The sequence below is a fragment of the Numida meleagris genome, chromosome 3, assembly GCF_002078875.1.
Source record: "Numida meleagris isolate 19003 breed g44 Domestic line chromosome 3, NumMel1.0, whole genome shotgun sequence".
Lineage (NCBI taxonomy): Eukaryota > Metazoa > Chordata > Aves > Galliformes > Numididae > Numida > Numida meleagris.
Window position 1 is genome coordinate 44617281 of NC_034411.1, and position 27333 is coordinate 44644613.

The 27333-nt window shown below is 34.1% G+C and overlaps 1 protein-coding gene across 1 annotated transcript in view; it reads right to left on the reverse strand.

Annotated features, from left to right (window-relative positions):
• Nucleotides 1–27333, reverse strand: part of PACRG (parkin coregulated) — a 206884-nt gene that overhangs the window by 66606 nt on the left and 112945 nt on the right. The window contains exon 5 of the mRNA XM_021391069.1: nucleotides 21143–21292. Within this exon, the coding sequence (XP_021246744.1) occupies nucleotides 21143–21292 (150 nt within the window). The remainder of the gene's footprint in view (nucleotides 1–21142; nucleotides 21293–27333) is intronic.

Sequence of the window (27333 nt, forward strand, 5' to 3'; positions counted from 1 at the left end):
ATGATGTGGTAGCAATGTTGTTATAAATAATATATATGCCAATGTAATTTATGTTCTCTAATAAATGCAGAAATTCTTTAAACATTTTCAACTGCACAAATTACTCAAGCATGCATTTTCTGCATAGTATATGACTTAGACTCCATAACGTATTTTCTGCTTAAATACTTCCAATTAAACAATACTAAGTATTATCACATTAAAAAGTATTTAACTTTTTGTATTATTTTTTTCAAAACTTATAAACAACTTTCTTTTTAGCTACTATATTGAGGGAGTCATATAAGGAAATAAATAAATCTCTTTGTATGCCCTCAAGTACAGAATTCTTCTTAGCTTTATTTAGTCTAATAAAAAATAGCAGAAGCATTTTTTATTCCCTGCAATTATAATTACTTTACAGTCATGGAAGTCTTTCCATTTTATGCTAGAAATTTGCAGTTGTTTTTCCTCCTTTAAAAGCCCTATCTACCTCTAAACTCATTATTTACTTTAAGAAACAAAACACATGGGAAAATTTAATATCTACTGTCATTGCATAGCCTATTTATAAATGGATGTTTTATTTCAGAAGTGAAAAGCAAAGCTATTAATATTTTATTACTACTCTTGATTATTCCTCTAACATACTGTAGAAAGCATACCTACACTAGCAGAGGACAGGCTGGGAGATTTAACACAGTTTTTGTGATTTTTATCATTACCTTTATATTGTGTTTGGAGTGCATGCTATCATAATATTAAAATGTAATAGCACAATGACTAACACTATCTAATGTTATAAGACTAAAAAAAACCAAAACTAATGGCAATTAAATGATATGGTCAGAACAATGTAAAAGAAGTACGTGTTTAATACTTGGATTTGGAGTGGGTAAGAAAAGTAACCCATGAAGGAAGACAATAGAGAGCAAGCTAACCATGATGAGGAAAGTTTAAGGCCTAGACAAAGGGCTTTTTTGTCAGTCTAGACCAAGTGACCACTTTTTACAGGTGCTATAGGGAAAAACAGGTGAAATTTTGCACATAGCTTGATGAGGCATATCAGAAGAGAAACAGGAAAACTATCATCTTGTAGGTATGAGTAACACAGAGGATAGTGACTTGCTTAACCTGGATATTTACAAATACAAGCACAAAAGAAGGTCTCATCCAGAAATCTTTTGAAGTGAAAGAAAACATGCTCTTTTTTCAATGTATTCTTTCATAGCTCCAAAATATTTTGCAAGAGGATAACAATTGATCCAAAACATTTGATGTCAAAGCAAAACAAAGAAAAATGTATTAATGAGACTTGATATCCAAAATAAAAGTCATTTTGTGTTAGCCAAGATAAATGTAGTGCAAATGTGATCCTTACTCCTATGAGGTCAATACTGGGAAGGAAATTCTTGCTAGTCCTTACTTTTGTATCACTGTGATCACTTAAAGAGACACTAGTTTTCTAACAAGTCATTAAGGCAAGTCTATGATTTGGGTTGTGTCCTGGAATGATGGGGGTTCAATACAGTTTTAAAACCTGTAACATAAATGAGAAAGTAAAATAATGCTAAAAGGCAAAGATTTAAGATATTTTCTTTACCTGCAGCATAGGTACTTTTGCATGAGAAGCCATCCGGCATACAATTGCTAGTAGTTTATTTTTTAATAAAATTATTAGCTTGACTTCAGAATACATCTGACAAAATAGCTCACATCATGAAAAGGGAACAAGGTGGAGCTGCACTAGAACATAATGAATGAGCTTTAATGAATTTTTACCATTTGTTACTATATATCTTTACAAATTCTGAAATACTAAAGATAGGGGTATCTGCTAGAGCTTCCTGACAATTCTGACTTTTGCCAGAATTCTGGAAACTTTTGAACACAAGAATCCTTTCTTTGTTTGTTTTAGTCTCAGAACATGACAAAATTAAGAACTGGACCTTCTCAGTTCTAATATTTTACTTATTTTGCTTTACAAGCAAAATAAAAAAAAAATTAGATGTCATGAGGTTAAATTGGGATTACAAAATTTCAGAAAAGAGTCTGACATTCTTGCCATAATTGCTAGGCTTCAAGGAACTAAAATCAGTATCTAAAAATGGAACTTGATTGTCTAAGATTGGAAGTAATTCCATAGATATGGGAGAAACTACATTTTAATACACAACAGCGAAATTCACACAGAGGCTATGTGAGTGACCATAGTTACTGTGACCATATGTAAACATGTTTATCTGTGCTCTGAAATAGCCCAAAGGAAGTTGAACATAAACCTGCCTTCATCCACCCCTGATAGACAGCTCAAAGTCTCAACCTGGTATGACCAGCAGAGTTGCACAGTTTTTAACCTGTAGATTTTTAGCATAAAAGGAAAAAGAAAGTGGATATTTTCCATAGCCATATGTCTAATAATATGTACATGAGTAAGGTTAGAAATATTGCAAAATAAAACAAAATTTAGATGATGTAAAACTTAAAATTGCCTTAGAGCTGCATGAAAAATTGATGTTCTAATTCTCCTTCTGGCAAAAAAAAAATAAAATTCACCTTTCATTTCACCTTTTCTTAAAAAATAAAAAAGACCACACCTAGCTCTTCGTGAAAAGATGTCATTGCAAGAAAAATGGGAAAACAACCCTTTACATCTCAGACATTTTAAGAAAATTTTGAAGGAAAAAAATGGAATTAAGGCCTAAACCACAAGACTGGAAAGAGATGTTGGAAGCTTCTCTTGTAACTCGTGGCAGGGTAGAGAAACACCCAGGATACTGAAACATTCAGGTGTTCACTGACACAGATAAAATATGTACACGCCTAAATAGAGAGCAAATTACATGCAGTTTAACTTCTTTTTCTTGGAAACAATGCGGAGTCAATTTTTTCACTGTTGAACCTGATGTTCTTTGCAGTCTGGAAAAAATGATTCTTTTTTTTAAGTGATTTATTGATTTGGAGAATGGTTCAGATTAAACTCTGATAAAATGAATTAAATATGCATGTGTAGGCATTCAGTTAAGAATAGCTGAACCACCAATTGTATGCAAACTCCTTCGGTTTTGTTATGATGACTAACTTGGCCACATTAGATAATTAAAAGGCAATACAAATTCTTCATTTATGGGCTGATCCATTTCTCATTAATGTCAATAGGAATCTTTCCTTACTGAGACCTGGATCAAACTAAGACTTGTTCTTCAGTTGCTGAGATTTAAGATTTAAAATTAAGAAAATGTTAATTCTCTAAGAGATGGGGAGCGAACCTATGAGAATGTTGATTGAAGAAATCTAGTAGAAACAAGTACTAAAGAGTATACAGTTTATAATGTAGTCATTTTCTCTGCTTGTTAATGTCTGAAGTAGCCCTGCTCCATCTCTTTCCAATCCCCAGTAAATGAAGTCCAGAAAGCCCTAACCCTGCAGTTACAACTAGCCACCACAGAAAAGAATTTTCTGGACTGCAGTGCCACCCTGAGCAGGCACCAAGTGCAGGAATGGAGAAGGGGCAATAAATCAGTCAACTGGTAACAGAAAGGTGTGTTTTAAAGAATGCCTTGCCTTCTTAATACAGATGTGGGCTCTCAAGAGTTTTTTATGCAGTTAATTTTCTGGTTTGTGGAATCTATTAGGGCTCAGTTAAGTTAAAAGACCACAGGATAATTAGTGGAGAAGAAGAAACAGTCCAGTTATCCCGAAGAAAAACAGAGACATTTTTCTATGATAATCCATAAATGTACTTTTCTACTCATAAACGTACTTCTTTCAGTAATCTATGAAAGTAAATGTTTGCAGTAAAAGCATGGTCATTTAAAAAGTTGAAGCTCTATCTAGTTATAGTTCCTAGCTTACAAATGGAATTCAGTTATCTGGATTTGAGCAATATAAAATTATTACTTCTCTTTCTGAAGGATGTACTGTGAGATTACATATTCCACAAGTTGTAATAATGCACCCTGATAAGGAAGACAAGTTGTGTATACACATGCAGAGTTTATTAAAGAAATCCTTAACTTTTTTTTCTTTAAATTAACATGGATTAGCTAAAGTAAAATTCTAATTGCACTTAAGTGCATAAGAATAGTCTCTTTCTCAAATGGAAATAAGATTTCATCTTTAATTTTCGTTTAAAAAAAAATGTTGTAAATAATCCACCAGCTCTTGTCTGCATAATTGTTAGCAGTAGCATACTTCCATGAAGTTCATGGCTGTAGATATCCTGTTGACTGTCTCACTTAAATCTTTCCTTTGCATTCTAATCAGATAGAAACAGGGTCCAATTCCCAATTTCAAAAATAAACACATTAAAGAAAATTAGTTTAGGCATCATTATAGTGTACATACATGAGTGTCTACATTTTTTTTAATGAACACTTTCTAAACAGCGTTAAAGTACAAACCATAATTTCTCTGTGTGGCTAATTTGACCACACATATTGCAAACTGTTTTCATTTTCCTTTATTGTCCTCTAATGATCTCATCAAGAGAATATAATTAGTGTAGTAAACTGAACAACACAAGCTCTGCCCTAAAGCAGCCAAACATAGTTCTTGACTAGCCTGCTCTCCCAGTGGAACTTAATACTGGTAATGGACCACGATCACTAGGAAGTATATCATGCTCTTTTTAAATAGCTTGTGATCTCTGTCTTGAAGCACCATTTCTTCGGATTTACCCATCTGTACTAACACACACATGGAAGTTGTACCGTACCTCTTTAATGAAGCTACCAAAGTCAATTAATAATGGCTTTGGATGCCTGAAAGACACTGTAAGACTGATCAGAGGGATTTTGTGGCAATTTCTTACTATATTTAACATTTGTTATTCTAGGCAATCCTAGAATTATCTGCTAAAATCCACACCTACTTGGAGAGATAAGTTTCTAAAGATACAGTTTATCACAGTAAGAAAACAATACAGACATAAGAAGTATACTAATGCAGAAATATAGATATTGTAAAACCATCAGCTTAGACTTAACAACAGGGCTGTGCAGGATCTTGGACTTCAAAAGCATTATTCTTTCTTTTCAATATGTAACATATAATGTTGATGATGATGATAATAATAAGAATGACAATAGAGACTCTCGTATAACATCCATGTTATATGAGATTTATTCTTATTTTTGATATCAGCTTACTGAAGGAGATGGCTATATGAGATAAGGAATTACACATCCACTTTTGTACCAGTATTTTCATCCCCATCAATCCCCAAAATAAGACATAAAAGCCTCTAGGTGAGGAAAATTGTCAATAGTCCAGAAACAACGCTGTACTACCAACTTTTCTACACCACAGCTGGCATCAACATACTCTTTTCAAAGAAGGTATGGCATAGACTTCAAATAAACAAGTTTTACACTAGCTTTCCTCTTACAAGGAAGGAGAAAAAGCCTACACTTTACTTAACTACAACTTCAAGGTATAGCTGTATGTCCTCATGAGTTAAAGAGAATAAACACAGACAAAAAAATGTGAAAGTGTAGAAAACATTGAAGTTAAACTAAATTTATATACTTCCAGGTCACACATACATTTCTGTCACAAAAAAAATATATGTTTCTAGTTGTACTTGTCAACATTAGATCTAACCTGAAATGTCATTTTTCATTGCTACCAATGTTTGTTCTTTTCTTGAAAGCACAGTAACCTGTTAGAACCATTTAAAAAAATCTGAGAAGAGACAGATGTGAAATGAGACTCCTACTTTTGAAAGAGAAGTCTCTACTTCTAGAGTAGTTCTAATTTTCTTAAAAAACCCACATAGTCTTACTATGGAACACACGCAGTTATATTTTAACATTTATATTTTTTGATACTGCAGCAGTTAAATGGATTTTCTGTCCAGTAAAGTACAGTAGAAAAGGTACAGTTTGTCTGGGTACTGGTCAGAGACAGATGTTACATAAAAATGTAATTAATAAGAATGAAAAGAATGTTGTATCCTCACGACCACTTCTGAATGTGAAGATAATTTTATTTAAAAAGAAGCAGTAGTATATAAGTAGTGTTCAGATAAATTAATGTATGGTATGGTGACTGTTACTGCATCTGAAAATGAGGGCTTCTGCATTTAAACGCTTCTGCTTCTGTTAGCACCGAATTCTGGTCTTGCTAACATTTTGAATGAGCCTTTACTTTATGAAATCCCCTGGCTCCCCCAGGCAATTTGTTTCCTTGGGATCAATAACTGTAAAAAGTATTGCTTCAGTGTGAATGAGGGTATGAGAAATGGACCCATGGCCTCTAAATGGCTCCTCTACATAAACAGCATACCATATGCCATTCCAACGACACAAAATAATGCAAAAAAAGGGACCTTTTTCTCATAATGTTAGTGAACAATGGCATTGTACAAAACATGCTAAATATTGATTATATAAGAGTAAGCTTGTACAGAATTCTGCTCTTCAATAATACACTATGTATCTCTAACAGCACAGAAGTATTCACATGTCCAGAATAAATTTCTCTCTGCAGTAATGAGAAAAATTTATGTTAAAACAAAAAGAACAAAAATAAAAAATAAACATAAACGAACATAAACAAAAAATAAAAATAAACACAGAGCAAACTGACCATCATTTTTCAAAATTAGCTAATACAAAAAGACTTGATTTCAATTGCTTTTCATGACAATATCCCAGTTCTTGACTGAAATGCTGTTGTCTTTTCTACAAAAAAAATCTGAAAGATCATTTCTTCCATTTTGTCAAGCAGAGAAACAATACCTGTACATTTTAGCCAGACTTTTAAAATCATATTTCTAATAAATGCAAACACATAAATAGAACAAACCAGTGAAGAATCATCCACATATTCCAGCCATCTAACAAACATTTTTAATTGCAATAGAACAGGATGACATTTAAGACCACTGCTTGTTTAAACACTGACAGAGAATCTTAATTTATCATTCTGTAGCACCGTGGGATATGAAAATTAACAGCAAAACTACCTGGTTACTGCCCAGTTATGAGTGCCAGGAATCTCTACTGGCATAAAGATGGCAGAAATAAAAGAGTAATCTTCTGTGCCAATTTTCATGTACACTTCCACATTCTATCCTGTATTCTACCAAAGCCAGGTGTGCTGTGGTATAATAGATATATGGTGGCACACGGCTCATAAGTAGATTACGGCATTTCTATCCTGCCAGCTTTGCACATAAACTAACATGAACATTTAGCAACAGCCAAAATGATGTCAGAAATGTAGATTTTTACATTTTAGTTCTTAATTTATTTTCATTAAAAGCAATCTAATTTGTCTTAATCTAATCTTAATCTAATTTTGTATTAAAAGTGTCACTTGACAATAGTCTTAACAAGACTTACTGTAATAATCCATTTAAAATTAATAAATTACTGATCATTTATGAAACTGTGTTTGTAGAATACATGAAATGCTTATGTAAACAGATGGAGCTAAAATATGTATTTAATAATGAAAAAATATAAACTGGTAATAATATTTGGGACCGTTTAATAATAGATACAGCTATAGAGGATAAGAGAAAATAAAAATAAACTTTAGTCACAAACAACAAATGTCATAAACTAATTTAAGTGTTCACATATAAAAATGTTGTAAATGATATAACAGTATATATTCAGGCCTAAGATTTAAAAATCCACAGAAATTAGAACTTGCTGGGTGCACTTACAACTCAAAACCCACCAGAGAGATGAGATCATGTATGCATGGGCTTATGAAATAAAGAGTAAAATTAATGTGTAAATGATCATGATTTTTGTTAAAATCTGATCAAGAAAATTATATTATGTTTCATCCCATGACATTAAAAAGGAAATGTTGCACAGATGTACCATATATTACTCCTCAAAGTTACTTTTATCAAAACAGAGGTTTGGGCACATCTTTTATAGCAATTGGGACTGCATTTCTACGCTACTTCTTTTGATATTTTTGTGAATTTTAGTTAAAAGAAATCTTTGCTCTGCCTATGAAGTAATACAAAGAACTAAGTAAAGATAGCTGAGAAATACACTGTTTAACTTGAAAGGAATATGATTTCAAAAAATAGAAAATAACTCCTTGGATTCAGGGATGCCAACATTTACCTTGAGAGTTTAACACTCCTGAAATTTCTCAGTACTCAATTCTGAGTAAGCCCTCCAGAGCTTGCTGTCTGAATAGTAGATATAGTAGAAATAGTCTGAATTGTAGATTGGAGCCTTTAGTCAATATTATTCATATTCAGTGATGTTATGGGCCATAGCTGGAGTTATATATCAGAGCTCCCCAAAATAACGTAAATTCTGAAACAAGTTGAACTTCAGAGAGCAGAATATGAAATAAAAAGGCAACAAGTATGTTGTATCTGACTTAGAATTAAGACAAATATTACAATGTAAATATATGAAGAATTCCTTTTTTTTTTCATGTAACTGTTTTCCAAATAGAAAAAAGTCTTTGGGAAAAAGAAAAAGCGTGAATACTCTTCTTATGGAACACACACACTACTATGAGACATACTTAAATCTTCAATATGCCTAAATTATAAACTCTCTACAAATTATGTAATATTTTAAAATCTACTTAACAAAGATTTCTTTTTCTTCTTAAATCACATATCAAATTATCATTCTTCAGGAAGTTGTTCCTCCACAAACTAATCTCTGTCCCTATCTTGAGTTTCATGGGTTTCTTTGGGATCCCATACAGGACATATTGATTCTTCAGTATCTCCTACTTTCAGACAGAGAAGCAATTATACTTTCTATGCAGGAGTTAAGCAGTTCTGAAGAGGAGGATCGTATAGTTTTAGATTTATTCTTTGCTGCTTACCTCTTCTACCTCCTTAATTCAGTTATATTTGACTAAATATGTAGACTCTGTGAAAAGTCTATGTATCAATAAATTCATTTTCAAGAAGATAGGAAGAAATCTGTGCAACTCCTCTACAGAAGTTTGAATTGCTAAAATCACAGGAATGATGGGATAAATATCTTAATTATAGATCTGCATTCATTATAAAAGAAAATAAATCTGTTTTCTGATTCCGTCCCTACATGTACAATGTTGCAGATGGTAGGTTCTGCTTTTTCTGCTCATAGAAAAATATGTGTATGCCAATCACTGTGTATCATTTAAGTCTGGCTGGATACTTCTTCCTTTCTTGTAGTGGGCTGGGACATAGTGATCCCTAGTCTCCCTATCACAAATATTTGTTTCAAAAAATTCTAGGAACATTAGAAAAGCTATTTTGAAACAACAAAATCTGCATTCATATCTGACTTCATCAAAGTGTTTGAATTATAAGCATGGTTAAATAAGGTGTGGAGGAGTTCATTTTACAGGAAAAGAACACAATCAATTTGAAATCTTTCAAGAACAGATTCTGGGGCCAACAAGCATGTCTCCTATGCCTCAGGGAAACTGCCTTTTCATAGTGCCTGCTGTAACTATTTGTGCTGCTGCTCAATTAGCATACCACACTGTTTTTATTACAGAGTCTGCAAACTAATGCGTTCTTTTGTCTTAGATCAATTTTACTTCGTAAGTATTCCTGGACATTTATGAGGATTTCCCTGTTATGATCACTGCACTGTTTGGCCTTGATTTACAACTGACAGCTTTGCGGCAATATGGGAATCTGAGGGCAGTCTGCCTCTCTGAAATCTAGTACACTGGCAGTTTATTCACCAAAGCCAACTTTGCTCCTAGTAAGGCTAATCTCTTCAGGCTCTCTCTGCACTAAGTAGACAGATGACTCCTGCAAAGATGAAGTTTAGCTTCACATAGCTAGCTGAATTTCTGAACACCTTCTACCTTTACTCAGTAAAACAATCTATAAACTACATTTTAAAGTACAGATCAGCATTTAACATTGCACTCTTGTATTTGTCAACAAAATGTTTTTTTCAGCATAGGGTTCTTGTTAATCCAAAATGCAGCCTCCTAAAGAGATTCAGGTATGTTGGCATGTATCTTGTTTTCTTTTTTTTTTTTTAATTCTTCTGGTACTCACTCATCCAAGCAAGCATGGCTGAAAATTACCCATATCAAATCAGAATAGACACAGAAGGACAACTTGTGAGAAAAAGATAACAATGAGATGGAAAATTCTGAGTTCTGAATCGACAGCCAGTGGGACAAAACATGCACAACAGTAGGAGATAACCTCTTCAGAAGAAATTACAGAAATCTCAACCATATTTCAGAACTGCCTCTGCAACAAAACGATTATATGCATTTTTTTCCTCAGTTTCAAAACAGATTTCTACCACTTTCTTGCATAATACTTCCCATAGCAGGAAGGTTAACTTTATTAAACATGTAGCTTAAGACTATGTTATACTGTTCTATGGCAGAAACTATGTACATAAATGAACTTGGTCAATCTCTATTCCAATTGTTTAAAGTATGTAACACATGGGGAAAAAATATACATTACACAACAGCCAAGCTAACAGTAAAGCTTCATCTAAAAATCACAGTAATCCTCAAAACAGATTTGATATATTCTCCATGAATTTGGATGTAAAATAGATGAATAAATAAATATGTTAATAGCTTCAAAGCTAAAACATGATCTGTGATCCTATGTTCAAGTGAAAAACTGGATAAGACATTTAGGAAATATGAGAATTGAAAGTTAGTGTAATAAGGAGTTTCCTCAACTACTGTTATTTCTTATTCCCTAGTCACAAGGCATAGAAATTTCAAACTAGATCCAGGTAATAAAGATCTACTAATTCTCTCATCCTGTGTTATAAGGACCACTGAACATCTATAATTACTATTAACTGTGATAGATAAATACCTACAGATATAGCTAAACTGCATGGATTTTTATATATGCAACCTAATAAACATACAAAACAGAGGTAAACAGTACTACAAAAGCTTGAAAACACCAACCTAAACAAAGCTGATAGAAATGTACAGTGGCTCATTTATGTTATAGCTTCATACATCTTTTGTTTTGTTCATACCATTCATCACGAGGCAACCACTAACCAAGCCATGATCAGTGCAAGTCCTGGATGGGGAGCATAATGGAAAATGTAATGTGACCACTGTGGAGAATGTGAGCAGAAGACATCAAAATTAATCTTGAAGAACTGCAGACAAATCTCTTCTGGTGCCAACTGATGATTGGTTTGGTTTGGTTTTCAGCTCAAGACCAGAAAGTTTGAAGCGTTCTGTTTTTGAAATAATCTAAGATTCTGGTAAAATAAAAGGAGAATTTGCCAACTTCAGAATTTTTGCTAGGATTTCTCTTTACCAGACTTAAATTTCTAGAAGAAGCTGACAGATAAGCATTGTTCAATTATTAAAGAAACTTTTGTATCTTTCCAAACAGGGAGAAATGTTTAACATCATTTCCTCAATGTGGCCATTTTCTCTTTGAATCCTCCTACTTCATTTGGCTTGAATACACAGATCTTTTGTGGGGAGAATAAATTTTAAATTTATTCAAAATTATTCCCCATTTAGATCTTTCCTAAATACGTTCTGACCTAACAATTTCATAAGCACTTGGTCAACAGTTTCTAGTAAAGAAAAGGCTGTTAAGCAGTAAAATTATATTTAGATGTATAGTGCAGATAGTAAATGAATGCAGGACCCGTGTCAGTGAAATCAGCAAAACAATGAAAAACTACTGCAGTAAAAAGGAATCGGGACACTGACATTTATTCCAAGTTGTGAAGAATGTACAAAATATTTGTGTTAGTTATAAGCGGTAAGTACACTTGGTTAGGAACTGTATTGTAATACATAAAACCAAGTAAGAAGAGTCGAGATTGAATGTTAATCTTGGCATTTCTTTTTCTGAATGCTTAATTTAGCTTTCAAAATGAAAATGATAGAGAAGCTAATTTGATGTATAAATGGAAAGTCCTATTATAAAAACAGTATTGTTTTTCTAAAATGTAACTTCTATCTGAAGCAGGAGTTTCTGGATGAGATGCAGACACTAGTATACAAATACTCTGATCATAGACACTGAATCTAGTCCACCTAATTTGCAAACCAGAAAAGTCAAAATCTACTGTTCAGCTAGTACAGTCCTGCAAAAGAAACTGAGATTGTCACATGTTAATTGCATCAGCATGTTGGATAGCCATAGGAGATTATAACAAGAATACATGTTTTTGTTGGTACGCCTAAAAAGGAGAATGATGGATGTGCAATATAGAAAAAGGAATCAATAGTTCACAGTTATTGGGCTGCAGAAAATCAGCTTTGTTGCCTAGAGTGTTCTTCAGTATCTAAGAAAAAAGCAATGTCTTGAAATGAGATGAAATGATATAATAGAATAATAACTGAAGGACCTGAAGCACTTCAATCACCTGAGTATTGTGGTGGTTTAATCACAGCGCAATATTTATACACCTACTTGTATCATTCCATTACATGGGGCTTTAATCTATTTTTCTTGAGGGCAAGAGAAAGATGCCACAAGGAAAACTCTCCCTCCAAAGCTCCTCTCTCCCCATTACCTGCTGTTTGGTTTGATATAAAAATAGAAAGCCAGGTACAGATCCAATTTCTGTGATTTTGGTAACTTCAAACTACTTTCACAGAAATACTCTTCTCAGAATAGAAATCCTAACTGAGCATGCAAATTGAAGATATCCACAATAAATAAACACAATCTACTTAGAATTAATAATTGAACATGCATTTCAGATGTATATTTTAAAATAAAAAATGTTACTTTAACACATGTGACAAGCTGAAATGACGTGTCCCTTCAAACTCAAGCACATTTGTTTGCAAACATACATGAAAAGAGAATAATTATACAGAAAACAAATATTTTATCAGGGTTAATTAATATGTATCTGAAAGTAGTTTTAAGTGAAGTGGGTAGTGACATTTCAACTGAAGAAATCGTTTCTCAGTCTCACTATGCGCAATCCAACTAGGTGAAAATTGTAGAAATAAATTACCAAGAAGAAAGGAATAGCTCCTAAATGGAAACATAGCAGTCAGATTTTTAACATTCTAGCTTACTTGTAAGAGGCAAATCCAAAGAAAGCCTTAACATCTAGAGAACAAATACAGGTGTCTCTACTCCATGCAAACCAAATCAGGAACCTCAGAAGGGTGTTCAGGAAGTCCATGAGGGAGCTGCTTATAGCAAATCAATTGAAAATAAGAAATGCAGACAAGTCTGAAAATCTGCTCCTCTAAAGTTTAGAAGCTATAATCAGAACTGCAGTATGGATGGTGCAGTTCTTATCTACCTGGAGCATCTGAGGAACTGTGAACCTGTAGAGTTGTAATCCCATCACGTGGGTGTGTGCTGAACTAGGTGATTCTGTGGAAAATAGTTTTCTGCATAAATTGATGTTAGTGTGCATCCTCATGCTGTAGTTTGGTTAGATTCATCAAGGAATTCAGGACTCCTTCCTAAGGAAGAAACTTTAGATGAAGCAAGTATAAGCCTAGCCTTTATGTAGCCAAACAGCAGTAGAGAACTGTGGGTTGCAGTTCCAGCTTGTAAATCTGTACATGCTTTTTATTGTTGAAAACAAACAACAACAAAATAACAACAATAAAAATCCCACAGAAATAAAAGTACAAGCAAAATAAATGAAAATGACGGTACCTGCTCTGTTTTATGTAGAGTTTAATGTTGCAGGTACGCTCAAAGAACGCCAAAGATGTGCTTCTCTGGTAACTTAAGTATCTCCTTGTCTCATTTTGTGATCAGGTACTTACCTGCTCATATTAGAATCATAGAATGATTTGAGTTGGAAGGGATCTTAAAGATGACCTAGTTCCAATGTTCCTGCCATAGGTGAGAATACCTTCCGCTAGATCACTAGATGAGGTTGCTCAAAGCCCCATCCAACCTGGACTGTTCAAGACAGGTATAAACATGTAGAAAAGGCAGACACACAAATGCCATTGTAATTCTGCACAAATCTGGTTCTGGGTGTCCCAGTCTTCCTCTAATGTCTGATTTCCAAAAGTTAGTATTTTCCACAGGAGCATAAATCCCACAGAAGTATTAAAGCAAAACATATTAACTCTTAACTTGGTGAAAATACTCTTTCACTGACAAACACTCATCCTCCTGGAACTTTAAAAATTTCTGAAAAGAAAATGTTGATCAAGTCCTACAAGACCTTTGAGGTTATATCCATTTTACAGAGGTATACACAGAGGCACAGGAAAAATGTAACATTTTCACTATTGGATTTACCCACTAGTTTCTTGTGAATTCAGAAATCCTAACTCTCATATCTGTGTTTCACTCATTAGATAACTCACCTTTCCTTCAGTCAATATACTAAAAAAATTAAAATTGGAAGAAGGAAAAAGAAAAAATTGGAAGAAATATTAATCTATGAACATTGCAAGTTTTCCATTTTTCTTTTATCAATTCAAGAAGATGAAAAAATTAGGCTATTAAAACATTAAAAGCAATGCTAAGTGCTAATAACACCAGCCTAATCACTGCTGAGTCAGTTTTACTTTACACAGACTGATGCTGTATTTTCAGCTAAGAAATTAGATGGTAATTAGAAATTACCCAGCAATTATGATCTAAGCATTATAATTTTCTTAATGTATTATAAAGTACCTGATAGGGTTTTGATTATACATGAACAGTATACGATATCATCAGCTTTAAAAAAAAAACATGCTTTGTATTGCAAGATATTAAAGCAACAGCTGCTCTGATATAGTTGGGTCTCAGTAACTTCTAATTTCAGTACTTCAGAATTCCACTGGATTTTCTGTAACTCACTATGCAGTACTGGTGACTGAAACAAGTAGGGATTGAGTAGTGTACAATGAAATACATGAGCAGCTGTTGTTAACTGTTAAAGATTACTCCTCTTCTACGCCATATTTAATTACTATTTTAAAAACATTATTTTTGGAGATTTTCACTTTCAAGGCAAGCTTTTTGACAAAAAAAAGAAAAACACTTTGGAAAAAAATATTTTTAAAGACCATCAGCTGATCTCTTAGAATAAAAATATAAATGTTCTTAAAAACATTGAAGGGTATTGAAGGGTATTAGTTAAATAAATATTCTTAGCACTTTAATTAATAGGAAGCCTGTTAAAATAATATTTTTAATTACAAGTGGTAATGATAGAAATGCATTTTGCTTCTCTCCAGAATAGAATTAATTTTTGGAGTGCAATCAATTTATCTTTATGTTTAATAAAGTGATTTGCTGGCACAGCAGACTCCATTTTTGGGAAAATCACTGTATTTTTCATTAAATGTTGATGAATCAGAACATTCTGAATCCTCTTTTGCTGAGAGTGTATTGTAAAAATCTACAAATATAACAAAAATAATTTGTTTACTCAGCTCTGTGTTGCCGTGATGGTCTTATTCCTTTGAAATGCGTATCTTTGAAGCCATTTCAGAATCTTTGCTCTTATATTTCAGAAATCATGACAGTTGCCTAAGAATAACTTGAAACCTCAAAGTTCAGAAGACAAATGAAGAGAATGTGGAACAATTTATGAACACGGAGCTGGTAAACTGTAAAGAATTTTAGAATAAGATTGACATTCTTTATGAAAGCACTTTGGGATCTCATAGAGGAGGAAGCAGATAGATGAAATGTTTCTTTAAAGCATATTCAATCACATTAAAAGGTTATGCAAGTTTCTCACTACTAACCACGAACCATTCTGAGGACCATCAGTGCCTCTGGAACTCACAAGCACTTTTGAGAACGCTCCAACTCCAATACAGTGGGCACTGTAGTTTCTTCCTTCTGCAATTAAACAATTCTGCTTCTTTCTTTAGTTTGTGAAGCACTACTGTATTTTGTAAAAAAGAGTTCTCCAAAATATGTGAAGTATCTCTCAGACAAGAGAATGTTTTTTCCTAAGTGAAGTTCAGGTACTGTAGAGCAGGCATTCTAACTCTGTTTTGTGGCTTCACACTTCACTGAATGCTTCAATTCAGCTGTACTGGGTATTCTCAGCCATATCTCTAAAATTTTATTTGAGATGACTGACTAGATAGGTAGAGGCCGACAACAGTTCATTCTAGCTTTAACTTACTGTTAGTGTCAGAGCACCTTTATTGCAGCCAAGAGAAACTTGGGCTTCAGTCTCATCTGTTACTGCTGTTTGCCTTACGGTGACTGAAACAAGTCATAGATGAAAACACCATGCTAGAGATTCCTTCAGTGCAGTGCCACCCCATACTTCTCTGCCAGAGGCATTTCAATACTAACAGTATTTTGTTTTCATCCATTATTTTATCTGTAATTCTCTTAAAAGCTGCTCTTGATCACTAGCAAATGATTTAAACTGATTACATGAGAAAGTACTTGTGTACATTAATTGATGTGGTGTAGCTGTTAAGACTGCTTGGATTTGACAGAATAAAAAAACAGTTGCTAAACTAAACCAATGAAATTTTCATTCACCAGTCAGGTAAATTAAATGAGAAATTTGTTGTTCATAACTGTTTAATCTGTTTAATAAATAAGCCTGTTTTTCAGGCAGCGTTCTGCTATACATACAACCTAACAGCAAACTTCAAGCACTGAAGACTGCTTTTTGTTCCTTTTATTTTCTGCCTCCTGTCACAAAAGAGCAAACTTACTCAATGTGTTCATAAATTGTTTACCTCAGACATCTCACCAATTTCTAAAAGCTGTCTTAGAAAATAAGAAACTCAAAAGGAAAAGCTGTTTTTGTGAAAAAAAGAGCATTTCCATTTGATTCTACAGATATTTGCCTTTCCTCTTCACAACATTAAAATTAGTTTCATTAGAGTACTACTAACTAATAAATTTAAATGAAAACTGAAGTGGCATTACAGGATTCATAATAGAACTAGTAAGCATTATAGTGACTTTTGACTTTTTTGTTTCTCGTATTACACAGTAGCATTTTTGCATAACAGTCCATATGCTGGAGAGTTTGCTCAGAGGGTGCTAGACTCTTAGTCTACAGAGATTAGGCAAACAGCTCCAATGTTTCAGTTGTATTCCCTAATCACTGGGATCAAGACATGAACCCTTCCATTTGCTCTCCTGCTGATGTTAAGACTTTGGCTAAGAGTTTTTATAGAAGGCTTCAATCCATTTTCAGAATATGCTGGCCAGTTGGTGATGGTGCTCTCTCTTTCTCCACAAATACTCAAAACACTAGCGTCCGCACCACCAGGAGAACTTTTCTTTTAGGTCACATTGCTCTGCAACAGATTGTTTGGGAACGCATGTGAAGAGAAATGTCTCACATGAGTCTGGAGCTTAAAACTTGGGATGGCACAAATTCAGACATACCAAGCATGTTTTGCTCACCAAAAAGCCTCTTGGCTCATTACGTAGACTCTTCAAAAGCTCATTGAGCTATTAGGCCTTCAGAGACTTAGATCTTTCCCTGGCATTTGTAATTTAGGTTGTAGTGACTTATCCTTACTTTAAAAAAAAATCTCAATGGTCAAGTTACCCGTACACAAGAAATAGGAATGAATAGATAATGGCAGAATTTGCACATACTGAACAAATACACTCCTCTACTTCTATCATTCTGAACACATGCCTGACAATCTCTTATCTGTGGCCCACAAACTCTAATAATAAAATGTATTTGCCATACTTTGATTTGCTGATAAATAGCAATTCCATTCATACTATGTTGTCACAGATAGCCATAATATTCCAAAGAATTCAGAAAATAAAATCAAAATTATTTTTTGATATGTGAAATTACAAGAGAAACATACTTCACTAAAAGACATAATACAGAATAAATCTGTAGGCATTTTGTGGAGTGTTGAGTAAAAATATTGTGACAAAGATTTCTATTATGGTTGCTAAAAATTTTAAATGAAATACCTAGATTATCTTCTGTTCCAAAAAGTCAACAGTCTGTTACTATTTTTGCCTGAATTATACAGTCATCACAACAACATAACTATTATGAAGACATACATTTTTAGAGACAAGCATGTTTGAGAGACACAGTAAGATAGCAAAAGAGATCAAAATTAGAACATGTTAAATCACAAAAAGTACTATATGTATAAAAAAATGGCAGGATGATTTGGAAGCAGTAGAGGGAAGAAGAAAAAAGTGGAAATGTCCAAAGTACAATAAAAAAGTGAAGCAATATATATGAAATTCCATGCTTCTGTGAATAATCAACATTTAGTGTATAATCTAAAAGAGTGGATCAGTAACTCTGCATAAAGGAACATTTGAGGCAGTTTAAGATACAGTTGGTCAGCAGGCTGAATAGGAGTAAAGAGATACCACCCTTGTACACCAAAGGCTTCAGATCCCAAAAAAGAGGATTTACATAATTCATAGCCTCCCTGGCTAATCCAGTAAAAATCTGCAGTGGGAATCACAGTCAGCTATACCAAATGGCTGCCTACAGGGAGAGTCATCAAAGTGACTTCCTTTTATTTATCACAGGATGCCCCCAGACGGCAATGGCAACTAAACAGTACTGTTGCTGACTGTGGAACTGTAGCCTCAGTGCTGGGAAACAGATGGGAAGTAGGAAAAAATTGCTTGAGGTGGGACAGGACTGACAGCTTCTCAAACTAACATTGTATTTCAAACTTTGGTGATACCAAACTAGTTTACTAGTTTCAGTGACTGAAGAACAATGCAAGAGATAAACATCTGTCAAGCTGAACCTAAGACTGAATTTTATATTGTTTCATTAAATGCCTTTTTCTGATCTAAATTTAAGATCTTACTAATGCAAGCTTTTTTCTACTTTAATATTTTGGGGTGAATTCAAATAAATCAAATGCATTTACTGTGAAAAAAAGTTTGAGGCATCTACATTTAGAACATGTCTAAACTTAGTGGGACTTGTATATTTTTTGCAAGTCTGCTGATGTCATATACTACATGATTCTTGGTTTGCTAGGTTTGTCTTGAATTGGTCACCAGATAGTTTCATTTGATTCTGACTTGGTCTCATTAACACTTTTTTTTCCCCACGTTCTCTTCCCTTTAAGCCTGTCTAGTGTGAGAATGGTGTTTGAATTTTGGAAAGAGCTCCTTCCAGAAGACAGTTATTGATCTAGCAAACTGGCAATGACAAAAACATGGCCCCTTCCATTAACTTATTTCTGGACAAATTTCCACAGTGACAGACTTAATAGATCTCAATGCACACAACTCCCAGAAGATGCAACACATTTCCTTTTAAGTTACACAGAAAAGTACTAAGAAGACCCAAAACCAACCCACCTTCCACCCGTACAAACAAGCAGTGGAGAAAATAGCTTGAATCAACTCTAAACCTTACTCAGAACTGAGAGCAAAGACTTCTACTTCAGCTGCTTATTAAGCATACAGGAGATGGAGATAGAAAGAAGAATACAGTTTCTTTAAAGAGCCTGTGAAAGATTAAATATAAGCTTTCTGAGGGGAAAGGAAACAGCAGACGAATTTTCCTCTGTCACCAGCAGGCAAATATTCAATAAGTGGGATAGTTTCATGTGATATGCCTTGCAAATATTATCTATTGCCTTGCTGGTAATACTGAACTTTCAAATCTCTTATTCCTGAGAAAGTAGTGCTTTAATAAAATGTATCAATTTCTAATTATTAGTTTTCCCTTACTTTTGTTTTTCAATTCATGAATGCCAAATACGAAGAATTTGTGTAGTCTGATATACATACAAATACACACAGCATGTATGTCATGCAGACATGTTGAATATGCATTTTATTTTGATCACACCAAAATCAAAGCTCAGGAAAAGTTTTGAACATGTTTTATATTTTTGTTAAGCTCATAGTGCACATCAGCTTCCTGTATTATTTGTCTGAAATCACTGGAGACAAGCCTACTCAAGAGAATTTATGTTCTACTTCAGGTTGCAATTTGGAAAAGACAAGGATTGTGCATTTAATAATCACTGACAGTCCTTCTCTTTATGGTCTTTTTTTGTGATGGATGTTCAGTTTGGATCTGTAAAGGGGAAATATTCTAATACACAATGAGCCTTACTGAAAGTACTTAATCTCAGACCACAGAGTTTATTCATAACCTTTCCTCCCACAACTTCTTTAAAACCACAGTTGTCACCTGAACTGCATTTCATTTATGGAATTCCATATGTTATTGCTAGTTTCTCACTAACTTTAATAGTCACAGACACTTAAGTGTTTAGCGGGAACTAAAATCTAAATTTCATTTGATTCTTCAAGTCAGTCTTTGGACATGCATTTTTCAATCCAAGGTATTACAAGAGTGAGCTTAAGACAGTACATTCAGTAGTAATGCAAACAGGAAGCAGTCTTGCAGGTGACTATAAAAATGCCACGAATTTCAAGAAAAAACTGTCAGTACTGTGAGGGATTACGTTCTTTTGACCTATAGGGCTGCATGTGAACAACACAAAGTCAATACCTTGGTAGATAATTGTACAGATAGTATGTATAGAGGTACTACAGAAAAATACCCTAAAGAATAATTTGGAGAAAGCCAGATGCAGCATATTGATTTTACCTGGTGATTACAGTGTAAATGCATTCACATTATATGGTATTCATGGTGCTCTCAGTATCACAGTTTTTAAAGACTGGCAAGAGAGTGACTGACTGAGACAAAGAAACATTCTCAATCATAGATACAAAATAGTTCAAAATTTCTCCAGATAAAACCTGCTAAGTGAGAAATAATAACTTCAAACTTCAGTACTTCGCTAGACATCATGTGACTACAAAGTTCTATACAAGGAGTTATCTTGACCCTCTAATTAATTAGTTTGATTGCTACTTTTATTTTTATTCCTTCCTAAGTCTGCTGGTAGTTGTGAATGTTGCTTGCAAAGAGTGTAGAACTGAACAAAATGACTGGACTGAACTGAAGTATTTAAGGGAGTGAAAAACCTTTGTAATTTATTAATTTATTCAAGACTTTTACAAAACTTTACAATTTAATTATTGGAAGATTACAGAACTGCTTCAGTGCTTCTGTACTGAGTTAAATAAACTGTACGTGCAAGGAGTAATAAATGAAATCGTTAATTTCAGTGCATCCTTAGGGAATGGTAAAGGGGGAGGGTTTACATTATTTAGAGCTCCAAATGGATTTGAGTTTATATACAGCAATAAATCTTAACTACATTGTTAATTAACCCTGTCTCAAGCCCCTTTTTACCTTAAGGGTTGAAAGACAACACAGTGTTGGTTAGGATAACTCACCATTCATGTTCTTAAAGATGTTTAGGACTGGGAGGATTTGCCGATAATAGGGCACTAAGGCCTCTCCCACCATGTCTGCTGATACCACCAGGTGCTGGAGGACTTTCAGAGTGATGCAGATGACCTGTCGGTTACGAAGGCTTAGTGCATCTGTGATGTAGAAAGAACGACAGTCACAAAGCAGAATTAATTTTTAAAATGTAGAGTGAGAGGGAGGAGTACTTTAATGGACAAATTTAATTAAATTGTGCTCTGCTGGGGATTGTAAGTGAGCCTTTATTAGCCCAGCTTTGAAAGATCCCAAAGATGGATTGCAGTCCTGATGTTATAAAACACTGCCTTGTCTGATTGTTATTTGTTCCCACAATTTGTGCTGACTCTTCAGTAACCCAAAGAATGCAGCTCATTATTCCCTCATGCTGCCTGTGTAATACTGGCATGGTCCAAACAAATAAAAAATAAATGTTCAATAAGTACCATTTGGGGCCAATGAAACTGTACAACTGCAAGACAACCTGCAAAGGTTGACAACAGATACATTCTAGTGCAACAATTAGCCTGTTTGTATATTTGTACCCATTCATTTCATGATCGTTTTATTCATTCAGCTAACAATTCCTACTATTCTGAGAATCAGTACAATGAAGCAAATGTTTGCAGGAAGAAAACACAAAAAAAACTTGTAGGCTTGTTATGTGAAGACAAACATTTCAAAAAAAATAAAAAAGATTTTGTCATGCCTACTTGTTTTTTTTCTCTTAGTTTTCAGTGTTGTGATGCTAATCTTATGACATTAAGACATTTCCTACATATTTTTTGTTTCTCTTCACTTTTGAGTTCACTAAAAGCCAATATTTCTTTGCTAATTAAAAATTAGTTCTGCTTGAGAAATATACATAAACATAGACACACACACATATATATATGCAAAACCTTCCAAGTTGTAAGACCTTCTCTGAAATTATGCAGCTGGCAACACAATTTAAATTTGGTGCGCTATTACATATTGGTGTAATTTCTCAGTTTTCTGCTTACTTCCATAGACATTTGCATTACTGTTCTGGGAAAAGCTAGACCATAAAAGATAAGCTCATATTCAACAATACATGTTTTATAAACATAAAATATATAAATATATGATTCAATGTAACATAAGTATAAACAACTGGGAAAAAATAATGGGAATGAATGCAATCAAAATTGTAAGAGCATTAACTTACTAACAACTTCTTCAAGAATTGCCTGCTTACAATCAAGTTATGGGATTCGGAACTTCTGGCACTACGTGTTGGCAGTGCACAGGAATGTCATTCCATAGGAATGAGGTAGTACCCTCACACAAGAACATCATCAGTTTTTTCATCTCTTTAAGTAAATACACTGTGCCACACCCTATCCTGCTCCTTATCTTATGCCTACTGAGCGTTAAAAAATCAGAGCTAGAGCTCTGAAGCAAGGGCAAGGCAGGCTGGTTGAGTAAATGTGTAGAAAAAACTCTTGAAAATCTGCTAGTAAGTAATCTCTCTTCATGACTCTTTGCATGCTTATGAAGAGCATACTAAAACTGTTGTTAAGCAACCAAGTTAGGGAGCCCAAGATATAAAGGTACTGTAATGCATCATTGTGTGATTTTAAGATAAAGAAGTGCCGTTAAATGACATTACAAACTGGCTTCCATGATTTCTTATTTGCCAGGCTATGCATAAGTTCATGTTGTTCCTGAGAATATTCACATGTGGACAGAAAGTCCATCAATCCAGCTTACTTCAACTAAGTCCCAGCAAAGACATCAAATTATGTTCTAAGGCTGCTTTAGTGAAGCGAGACTCACAGAGAGATTCTAAAGATTCAGTCTGAATACCAGACCAGAATATATTCCCTTACAGAGGAACAGGCATTGTACGTTTTCTTAAACAAGTGACTGAAAGAGGAAGCATATAAGCTGCAGCATACAAGTTTATTCATAACTTAACTGTCATACCCAGAAATACTAGCTAAATGAATTGATACGGAAATTATCAGTAACATGTGTACTTTTCAGCACAATAATTATTGTAAAACTTAACCAACGGCAGAAATCACAAATTCTTAATTCTTAAGCAATGAATAAACTGCACCTAATTCCATGAATGGCTTTTCCTGACTGTAGAAGCTGGCCTAGAGGTTAAGGGCCCTTATTTTTAGGCATATAGAGAATACCATGGAAGTGGAAATGGTCATCCAAGCACCTCAAGAAAGAACTCTTTATCTAGAGATGTTGGCTTCCAAAGGTTTTTACAGTTTCCTGTTTTCAGACTTCTGTCTTGTGTGAAGACAACCCTGGTTTGAGAGGAAGCTGGGATTATGCCAGTAAAAATTCCTTAATAAAGTCAAACGAATGAATTATGTCTCCTGACTAAGGAGTCCCAACTCTTACAGCAAACCTAACACATACTAAATTCAGAAGAATGTTTTCACAGAACTTATTGTGAAAGTTTCCTTAAATTAGAGGTGTACTATAGGTTTACCTACAGGAACTTTAAATAGTAATACTGGCACTTATTTCATTTGCATTCCAGAACACTTGTTGGATACTTGTTCCACCTCCCTCAACACAAGGTTATCCCATCCCTCATGTAACACATAAAACCAAAGAAACAGAATTTGGGTCAAGATTTTGAGTGCCAAATTGGTGAATACAGTAGAATCAAACAGACTGCAGAATTTGAGCCTGAAGCCCTTCAAATTGCATAAATCTGCAGTGTGTGTGTTAGGAAAACACTTGTAAATACAAAAAGTAAGACCAAATTGACGGCAGAACTGTTATTATTATTAAATATTTGGACCGTGCCAAGCATAACAGTCAACCAGCTCCTGGCTTTATTATATCAGGCACTGCATAAACATTTAATTAGAGACAGTCCTGCCCCTACATCAATTTCAAACATATGCTTATTTTTAAAAATCTGATAATTAATTTCTGTGTGGTACCATCACTGCAGACCATTCTCCCACATGAGTAGAAGGAAGAAAAATTTAATGTAGTGTACGAAATACGTACAATTCAATATTTTGAGTAATGTCAGTGATATCTGGAGGTTACCAGAAAGGTACGAAAGTATTAATATCCCTAAGAAAGAATATAGCAAATCATTTTAAAACTCTTAGTTTAGCACAGCTACCTGTCCCTCAAGAAGAAAACAATAAATTGACTTTTGCTCAGTAGTTCCAATGTTTTCTCCTTCAATGGCATGTCGGTTTGACTATTTTACTTGTGATGAGGCTGCACACTTTTGCAGTAGACCCTCAGCTTGATTAATTGGTTAATGCAAGTATACAATCAAGTATGTACTTCATAAATATTTTAATTTGTACTGTTACTTTTTTTTTCAAACAAATATTCTCTGAAGTTCTCCATAACTTTTTCTTCAATAAAAGACAACTTTAAAACGTTAACAAGTTGAATATCCAATGTAAGACCTCAGTGTCTAAGTCAGTTCTGTGTCCACAGAGCCACTAGTAGTAGCCACAGAATGAGAATAAAATTTGAAAGTATATTTGAAATGGCACATTTTTGTGAGGAAGGTGTTTCACACTGATGTTTATTAAAGCTTGTTTGCAATATAGTAATAAACAATACCAATTTATTGATAGCTTCAGTGATTTGTTCTTTATTAAATTTTATTGGAAATCTGCAAATTCAGAATTTTGTTAAGAGTGGAGATTTTTGTAAAGATATATGCCACTTACTTGTTATGCATTTAGACAGAAACAATACATGCAGTAATGACTGCTTTTAAAAACTGAAGTCTTTTCCTTGAGTAACACTTCTAACATCTCAAAGAAGACCTAGAAGCCACATAAGCTGACATGTTTTGTTTATAAAATCAGACTCTCCAAACTTTCATTTATTCATAAAATACTAAAATCTATATTTTGGTAGTGCTATTTAAAGTTAAGTTGATAATTTAGTTCTGTTTAATTGGAACTGACCTTTGATTATATTCAATGGTCTTTTCAAGTACAACACTATGAAAATATTTAGAAATGTACAGACAGTTTTCATTCTCTATTTAGGTCACAAAACCAGAAACTATAATCAATTCAGTTTGTATTCTCATCGTTCCATCTGCTGGCCAACAAAGTACCTGTTCTGGAAAATCACTTAACTGAAGTTGAAGAAGACACATAGAATAGGTCTCATGCAACTGTGAGGGTGGTGAGACACTGGAACAGGTTGGCTAATGAGGTTGTGGATGCCCCCTTCCTGGAAGCATTCAAGGCCAGGCTGGATGGGGCTTAGGGCAACCTGGTCTAGAGAGAAGTGTCCCTGCCTATAGCAGGGGGCTTGATTCCTTCCAACCCAAACAATTCTATGATTCTATGATCCATCACTGAATCACTGGTATTTGTAAGAAACATGATCTAGTAGAACACTGAAGAGAAAGTCAGTGGCTTTACAGAACTTTAGTTCTGCTTGTAACTGTAGTGTATTACTAGATTGGCAACTGCAAAGCTTGAATTCCATTAACATTTGCAGGCCCTGTTTAATAAAATAATATAAAGAAAACACTGAGAATAGAGTTCCACAAACCTTTTCAGTGGCTAAGCCAGTTTACAGAAATCCCCTCCATCCCTTATTCTGTCCCCTGTGCTGTCACAAACTACTAAACTGCACTGAGTATCCTCTCAATGAAAACTTCAAGCTTTATCATCAATGAATCATTTTAGAAAGGATTTCAGGAACAATCTGAAGAACCAAAGACCAGTAATTTTGGCATCTGTACTGCTGAAATTAATAGAAATTGTTCTAAATGTACTGTAAATCCTTGAAGAATGTGGACGAGAAAAGACAAGCAATACGGTTTTCTGACACTTTCAAAAGGTATTTGACAAGGTCTCTCACTGATGGCTCTTGAAACACTTGAATGCCATGGAAGAATAGGAAGGATGTTAGGAAGAGAGCAACAATAAATGGCTACAGAGGATGAGGGTTGCTAGAAAAGACAAGAAGGAAGAGAAGGAAAAAGGGATACAATTTCTATATATTTTGAAACCACTTGAAGTGATCAGTTTTGAGCTGCAGAATCTAACATAAATCTTCTAATTGCAATTACTTGTACTGGTTGACAGAGGCTACTGGAAAGAAGCATCCCAGATTTGAGAATCAAGACAAATTTTCCAAAAAAGTTGAAGAGCTTTTCTATCTTTAAAAGCATTTTAAGTCTACAAAAGTTTTCTACATTGAGTTTTCAGCCCATATGGAACTGGTTCTCAAGAGCAACAGTCAGTCAAGAGAAAGATAGGAATTAAACCATAAAAGGTTTTATCCATTTTCTATAGGTGACAGAAAGGAATATAAATGATTTAAAGAATGAGAAAGAATACAGCCCAGAAAACTCTGTTTATTGCATAAAAATATTTTAACATTCTGTGAAATAAGGAAGTATTTAATGACTACAAATGTCTCAGATATAGGGAAGATATTGCAGAATAACAGAATTACGGGGGTTAGAAGGGACCCCAAGAGAACATCAAGTCCACCCCCACTGCTAAAGCAGGTACCCTACAGTAGGTCGCAGTGGTATGCATCTGGATGGGTCTTGAATATTTCTCCGGAAGGAGAGTCCACAACCTCTCTAGGCAACCTGTTCCAATCTTCTGTCACTCTTATTGAAAAGAAGTTCTTCCACATAAATATGCTTAGAAAAACTAAATATGCTTAGAAAAACTGCTATCAACAGGTTCAGCTCTACTCATCTAAATGTAACACTGGCCCTCGTTTGATATTAAATTTGGATTAACTACATCATTGTCCAAGATATCAATCCACATTTTTCAACTGGATGCTGAAAATAAGAAAACAGAAATAAGTTTAATTTAGAAATAAATTAACTATTATAAAGGACTTTGTAGGTCACATTGAGGGAAGACTGTTCTGTACATTTCTCTGACCCACAAAAATATGTTTTACTTAATGATCATAGCAAAAAATAAAAAAATAAAAAAGGAAAACTTCAGTGCTCCTTAGGATAGAGATTGCTCTTTTTGAGAAGTGTTTGGACTCAGTCAGGTCTGCTGTCTGTAACTCTGTAAAAATTATACTTCCCCCTAAGTCACATTTAATGTGCAAATATGTGAGCTTTATTTGGCTTCTAAGCCTAAATTCAGATTTCCTATATGTCCTTTTTAGGATGTACAACACAGAGCAC